Genomic DNA, 7,647 nt, shown 5'->3' on the forward strand with positions numbered 1-7,647 from the left:
TCATGAACATGAACTTTAGCCACAATAAAGTAATAATAGTAAATCTAAATATCTAATTACAACTTGGTGATTACGATTCATGAGAAGTAGAAGGAACTCAAAACATAAACTCCTAAATCCCATGCTTAGCAAGAAACATAATATTTTAAAAGGTATCCGGGAGTTTATATAAGTAAAACAGAAATAACATACTGTCAAGTAAACAATAAATGTGAAATATATCTTTGATATATTTTGTATACTCCCAGCAACAATTTGATTAAAGTTTACAAAGTTTAATCAAAGAAACCATTTGTTCACCCTTTACTCACTCCCAGCAACAATTTCATTACACACTCTTTATAGCCCATGTGTATCTTACCCCAAAGAATATGGTAATATACATAACCATGTAAGCCTATTATACTAGGCCCTCTTGAACCAAGAGTTCTGTGTTTCTCATAGATTCAAGTGCAGCGGCCCGTTTACTTCTCTCTCTGACTTTTAATTTATCAATAGGTAATTCAGTTTCAACTTCAACAACAGTATGAAATCCTTCTTTGGGAAGAAGCAAAATGAGTGAATCTGTTGTCCTGTACACAACTTCGCGAGACTTACCCTTAAGCACACGAGCTGCTTTTACTTCCCCTAGGTGATTTACTTCTGTATTCTTTACTATACCAAGTGGATAAGTACTTGGTTTGCTTGCGTCCTCTTTTAACAGAACAATATCTCCAACAGCCAAGGTTTTATGATTGACAGGTCTGTAACGATTCCTTTTATCTACTGCTTGATTAATGTGAGTTGCAAGAAATTCTGAATGATATGCCTCAACTAGTCTGTTTCTAGCTTGTCTAAGCTTATAGTAATTATCCTTAACATCATCAATAGCACTACTACCAGGCACCCAATTGGTGTCATCTGAAGAAGAATTCTGCAACTCGGGAATAATGTTCACTGATACCAGATCATAGCCTTTAAGTAAACACTCAGGAGTTTTTGGGTTTTCTACATTATCAATACAAGCATCTCTCAGACTATCCTTAAAAGCAATTGGTCTTTTGTTAATAAGATGGACAGTTTGACAAATAAGGAAGTAAAAATCTTGATAATCAAGCACAGTGTTCTTAATAGAACTAAAAATTAGCTTTTTCACCATTTTTACACAGCTTCCAACTAGCGAACCCAAAGAACTATTACCTTTGGCATAATGCTCGAACTTCAGGGGCTTAATGTCATTTTCTTCAAAGAAGGCATGTGTTTCAAAATCGTTGAGAAAGGTTCCAATGATTCTACTACCAGCAGTTAGCTGGGATCCCAAATCAGATATGCAAAATTCCGGGATGCCAAACTCATATATGTGTAGTTGGAAGGCCTTGAGAAAGTCTCGAGTATCAACAGATAAACATATCTTCAAGTTGATGGCTCGACTCCACAAACACGTCACGCATAATAACCAAATCTTCTTCCTTTCACCATTCCATATTACTGTATAAGGACCGATGTAATCTATGAAAATATACCTGTATGGAATAGGTGGTGGATTGCTCCGACAATCCCTATAGGCACTCTGATTTGCTTTGATTGGTCTCTCATTAAGCCTTCTACAAGTTATACATTCTCTAAGTACCTTCTTTACTGTGGAATAAAAGTTGATTATCCAAAATTGCTTACGCAACTGAGCCAAGATCGAATACACACCAGCGTGTCCTAGACTAACATGCATATCACGAATAAGAAATTTAGTTAGCAAACTATGCTTAGGTAACAGCACAGGAAAGAAAATATGTTCGTTTCTTCCGAATTTACTCCGGATTCTTAGCAAAGTGTCTTTGCTCTGGAAAATATTCATTTGAGTTACCAAATTGGGAATGTTTCTTTTTAATGTATGACTTTTCTTGAAGAATTCACAAACTTCTGGGAAGTTATTTTCCTGTTCTTTACATATTATCTGCCTACATGCTAAAGCATAAAGATTTTTCTCCTTGACACAATTTCCCCATTGAACGTCGATTCCTTTATTTGTTAGTTTTTCTCTGATGTTCTTGATGAATTTCAACACCATCCTATGAACAGTTGCTAGCTTATGGAAACTGGAAAACTTAGTCAGGGGTATCAAGTGTTGAATGCTATTTATGTCTTTCTTGTTATTTTCTATACTTTCAGAATCTGTTGAGACAGTGATGAAGGAAGTATCTTCCCTTTCAGGTTCGGGTACTTCATCTCTCTTTTCAAGGGGGTTTGGCACCTTGAAACTAAACTGAACCTCATCTTTATGAAGTTTCTTAAGAAACTCAGGTCCACTATGATACGCAGTCTTCTGAAGTCTCCTGTATGAGACACATCTACTAATATAAATTGCAGGATTATCATATGCATTCACAAATGAAAATGTTATTGGGAAAACTTGGCACAGGTCACCTATAGCTTTCAACCTATTTTGAATAAAAACTCCTTTTTTCTGCAATTTATCATACTTATATGTATAAGAGTAAAGCCAATTAAGAGCAACCATACTGTCTGAATATATCGCCATGCTCACAATTTTGATTGGAGTAACGACTGATTGACCCGTAGGTTCTTGAAATAAACTGATTACAGTCTCTGTGGCTAGTCCCAAAGCTTGAAATTCAATTACGGGAATGGTTTTCTTCACTAACTGTTTGTTAACGACCCTGCTCCTGGCTGTCAAAAAACATGTATTACCATTGAAGACATTTACAATATACACCACAGTTCCAGAAATATCCTTACTTGCATCTGAAAATGCCACTAGTTTATAAGTACCATCTCTCCTACCCAGGAATCTAGGAATTACTACCTTAGGAGTAGAATTCACCTGTTTTCCAATAAGTGTCCATTCCCTTTTTATGTTTCTGAGAGAGGGCTATCCCATGTGATAGTCTTGTCTTCTTGAAGCTTTTTAAGAAACAGCCTGGCCCTGTTCAAGATTGGTCCATAGATATTAAATATATCATAGATACTATTCAATGTTGACAAAATTGACCTCTTTGTGCTAGCTTGCGTATCGAGGAAAATCTTACCAGGGCCTAGTGTGTCTGCTTCCCTATCTCAAACCATGCCGAGCAACTTTACCTCTTTGGGTGTTTCACTATCATAATCTCGGTCAATTATTTCTTGCAGTTCTGCATCGTTTGTTACGAATTGTTGCAATTCAAATTTGTATGGTTCAAAGATATTAGGGAGACAGTAGTACGCTTCATATAAAGCCTTGGCAGAGTTACACGAATATGACCCATTGTCCATGTAAACGGTATTATACAGCGATTTCTTTAAGTTAACCATTTCCTCGTTGTCACTCTCAACATCCAATATCAAGATTTTGAACAAAGCTAGCATGAGAGGACATGGGCTAGGCCTTAGGCCAAAACTTAAACGCTTGTTCCTATAGCCCACAACAGTAAAGTCACCCTTAAGAATATTTCGATACCATAAGAACAACAATCTATTCTGATCCTCTTCCTTGAGTCTTATCATAAAAAATGCCTTTTTCAAGTCAAAACAAATAATATGAGTCAAATCTCTGCATAATCAGAGAAGTTGCAATTTTGTGATTCAGACAAGGGCCTGGAAGCATACACTGATTGTGACTATAAGTGCTCTTCGCAGATTTGTTTTTCTCACATAAGTTAGACAGAAACACGACTCGACACTTAGTCGTGTCTCTGGCCATTTTGAACACAGGCATATGTGGCAAGAAACTAGCTTCTGGATGTTCATTTATAAAAGAATTAATATCTTCAATTTTCTCTATGATTCCCAGATTTTGTTGCTCTTTAAATACATCATTAACCATCTTTAAATGCTCAGGTTTATTCTTCATACGAGTTAAGTTAGACTTCAGTATCATCCGGGATAAATTGAAGTTCTTCCCTAACAAATGGGATATCTTGTTGTTCCACATCAGTGGCATTACTAGTCTACCTTCTTCATCTCGTTCTGTACTATCAAGAACATACTTTACTAGCTTTTTATTGGTTTCTGTGTCATCTTCAGATAGCTGGGATTTTTCATAGTCCAGATATTCAATGCATTGCTTTTCAAGCATTTCTTCCGTAGCTTTAATCAATTCAGACTGCTTTAGCTTACCCTTTTTGTTAAAAATAGCATAGGTTGAATTAGTGTTGGCTTCTTGAACTTTGATACTCGCCAGTGATCTGTTGGAAATCAAGTCAACATCGTCATCTCGAAGTTCAGACTGAGAGACTGCCAAAAAGCTATGTCTATCGAGGAATTGTAATTGTCTATTAGTCTGGGCAGCTTCCCCTACCATACAAAGTGTGTTTCCTTGAGTGCTAACCGCAGTATGTGAACTATTTCCAATATCAATGTTAGGTAAATAATCCAAGTTTTTCATCATTCTGTTAATATTACCTGTGAGCATGACACCAACTGGAGTATCAAGATACACAGAGGGATTGCTTAATCCAAACTTGTGTGTAGTTAGCGACAGCAAAAAGTCAGCATCATTTCCCAAAGATAAGACCAATGTTACCAATAGTGTCCACACTACCACTAAGAAACTTATCTGCTAAAATGTAATGTCTATCTTGAAATTCTTTAACAATGATATTTAAGTCCTCCAGTTTCAACTCTATATCAATACTGGGTACAACAACTGCTTCGATGGAATGCCATTCCCTACCTAACTTGAGAGGTACATTAACAATATCAGTTACAAGGTCCCTAGTAGAAATAAAACCATGAATAGTCATATAGACGTTTTTTGCTAGGACAGGGAACTTCATATTGTTTACATGCTTACCACAAATAAAATTTCTCTGGCTACCACAATCTCGTAAAACTCGCACAACATTATCTTCTTCAGCCACCGAACATGTAAAAGATGGTAAAATTGCAGCACCACCAGTAACATTTTGATGAATTTCAGCTAATGTGAGGCTATTTAAAGTATGCTTCGATTCTGGCTTTTTCCCACTAGTATGCATAGAGCTTTCAGTGGATTCAGTATTACTAGAATCAGAAGCTTTAGTACTGGAACTATTAAGCCTCTCATTAGCAACACACAGGTATGTAAAATGCCATCCACTGAAATTTCTACATCTTTGCGTAAACTTAAATTTACACTGACGAGTCACATGATTATGATAGCCACACCTAACACAAGCATTCAGCTCTTTAAGTTTCTCTACTTTCATTTTAGGATTCGCAAAAACTGGGCAATTTACGAGCAAATGTGCGGTATCTTGCTTACCATCCTTTGTACATAGAATACATGACTTATATTTAGGGCTAACACTAACTTTGGTAGCGAGAGTTGTGCTCGGTTCTATATTCTTATTCCTAGTTTTCTCCTTTTGCTCAAAATTTCTTTCATTTGTTCTGTTATACCTCTCAACAGCCTCAAATATGTTACTTTCAATTTCACTTAATGAGAGTTTGCTTTCAATTGTTATCTGAATTAGTAAAGATTGAAAGCGATCATTAAGACCATGCCATATGAAGTACTGGAGAACATCGTCAACTTTGACGTCAAGCTTATTGAAAGCCTTCATAATAGTTTTCATCGAGGCTACAAAGGCATATGGATCACCTGATAAAGTTAATTTCAATTCTACAAGTTTCTTAATTGCATCATATTTTTGTGTTAATGGAGTTGCAAATGCTTGCAATAATAATTTCTTTGCCTCTTCATATGACTGGTTATCAATATCAAGAGAATCCACAAGTGCCTTTGGAGACTTTGACAACTGATTTCGTAGATACATAAACTTTAAGTGATTTGACAAATTTTGTTTGTCAGTCAATTTTTCAAATTCATAAAAGAACTCAACTAAACACTGACCCTTGGTGTTGTCATATTCAGGTAAAGGAACTTGAGGCATCCTTAACTCAATCTTAATGTTAACTACCGGGGTAGGCGTGGCTACAGTTTCTAAACTAGAAGCCTGTTGCCTTTGTAAACTTAACAAAGCCGACATTATCTTTTTCTGGTAGTCTTCATCTGTGTTAATCTTTTGTTCAATGGAGCTTCCGTCTTCCTTATCTATGACATAGTTCAATATTTCCTGGTCTAACCCTAACAGTTCTCTTTCTAACTGTTCAAGTCTGTGAATATACAAAAGTCTATCTTGTTCAGACAATCCTAAGAGATTTGATTGAACTGTATTGTATATCTTTGTTACTCTTTGCCGAGCGTAAGAACGCCGTTTCTTCAATATATCCTCAGACATGTTAATAATTCTACAAAGTTAATCTAATACCAAACCTAGATAAACACAAATCAAAGTTTCTAGCAATTACGAATATTTATCCGTGTTACAAAAGACATATATTCACTTCAATAAAAATATTCAAATACCGAGCACAAATTTGATGCTTTCACTACATATACCAGTAAGCCTATATCAAATATGAAAAATAAAGAAGCCGAGGACAGCCCCAACCACAATAAAAGGCTTACAACCCAAAGGACAGGGAGGTTAAGGATTGCACGAATCCTGTCACGGTCGCCATATGGAAAAACTTTTTACTTGAATCACGCAATAATATACAAATTAATGGTGACAGGGTAAATTAAAGAAATCGTTTAATTTATATTTAATTACAACAGTCAAAATGAAATAGAAAATTTATAACTGAGGAAAATAAAATTTAATCCCTTTGCTTGAGAGAATCCTTGTCCTTTGTGCACTGTAACCCTTCCGAACCGTGCTATATTCTTGGAGAGATGACCTTACGCCAGACACCACTCCAGCACAACATGGTCACCTCTGAATTTTTCCAAAACCTGACAATTACAATGAAATATCTATAATAAAGGTCATGGCCATCTATGGTTTAGACTAAGGCGTAAGCCTTAATGTTTTTACTTAAATGTAAATATATAAAATGTAATAGATTTGATAGCAAAGACCGTAATATTCTTAGTATTTAGCTAAGTTTTAGGCTAGCCTGATACAAATTTAAAGTTATTTACTAGGTTAAGTGCCTAGCATAAAATTTACTATAAGTTTTTTCCAGTGCTTAGTCTACTTAGCCAACATGTAAGCAAGCTCAATAGCCCAGTCTAAAGTTCTTAGAAGTTTTTTAACGTTAATATATAAAAGAACTGAGTTACTCGTTAGCTTAACCTCTGATACTTAAACCTTATTGAGTTTTACGAAAGTTAACAAGAAAATAACACTAATAACAATTATCAAGTTCCTTCTAAATATCACGAACTATCAGGAAATATTTTATAGGACGTGCAAGTTAGGTTAATGAACCGACTAAGTTCATAAGCAATTTGAAAATCGACTGAAACAAGCGTAAACGTAACTCAATTCTTACCTCCAAACTGCTAAGAACCCGTCTCCTTTCTCTCCCCAAATCCTTCGGTAGTTTTGTTGAATTTCGCCTTCATCGTCAATGGCAGCTGTCCTCGGCAAACTTCTTAATAGTAAATCTTCATATTAATTATACCATTAAGCTCTTGTGATCCATGAAGACTACAAGCAGATCGGCTGATACACAAAAAAACATGTAGGATGGTTCAATTACAGGTCCTGTCGTTCTGGTCTTCGAGTCACAACTGCTCTTCTGCGTTTTGGCAGTTATATCGTCACCTCTTCTTCAAGACATTATATGGTCGCCTCTGCTAAACTTGTTATTTCATTTATAGCTTTGGGTTTGAAAAGGTTAGTC

At 35.8% G+C, this 7,647-nt stretch overlaps 1 protein-coding gene across 1 annotated transcript; it reads right to left on the minus strand.

The window, feature by feature from the left end:
* Positions 1-400: 400 nt before the first annotated feature.
* LOC137619865 (uncharacterized) lies at positions 401-3,339 on the minus strand. Its single transcript, XM_068350155.1, has 3 exons — positions 3,076-3,339; positions 1,939-2,818; positions 401-1,617 (listed from the first exon to the last, which is right to left on the minus strand). The coding sequence occupies exons 1-3, from the start codon at positions 3,337-3,339 to the stop codon at positions 401-403; spliced, it is 2,361 nt and encodes a 786-aa protein (XP_068206256.1).
* Between the last annotated feature and the right edge of the window lie 4,308 nt (positions 3,340-7,647).

Source organism: Palaemon carinicauda, chromosome 26 (assembly GCF_036898095.1).
Source record: "Palaemon carinicauda isolate YSFRI2023 chromosome 26, ASM3689809v2, whole genome shotgun sequence".
In the NCBI taxonomy this organism is placed as follows: domain Eukaryota; kingdom Metazoa; phylum Arthropoda; class Malacostraca; order Decapoda; family Palaemonidae; genus Palaemon; species Palaemon carinicauda.

Excerpts from the sequence above, each read along its gene's own strand:
- LOC137619865 (XM_068350155.1), bottom strand. The coding sequence starts at position 3,339 with ATGCTAGCTTTGTTCAAAATCTTGATATTGGATGTTGAGAGTGACAAC. Across the intron at positions 2,819-3,075 it reads ATAGTGAAACACCCAAAGAG|GTGAATTCTACTCCTAAGGT; the intron begins GTAAAGTTGCTC and ends ATTGGAAAACAG. Across the intron at positions 1,618-1,938 it reads AAATCTTTATGCTTTAGCAT|TAAAGAAGGTACTTAGAGAA; the intron begins GTAGGCAGATAA and ends TTTATTCCACAG.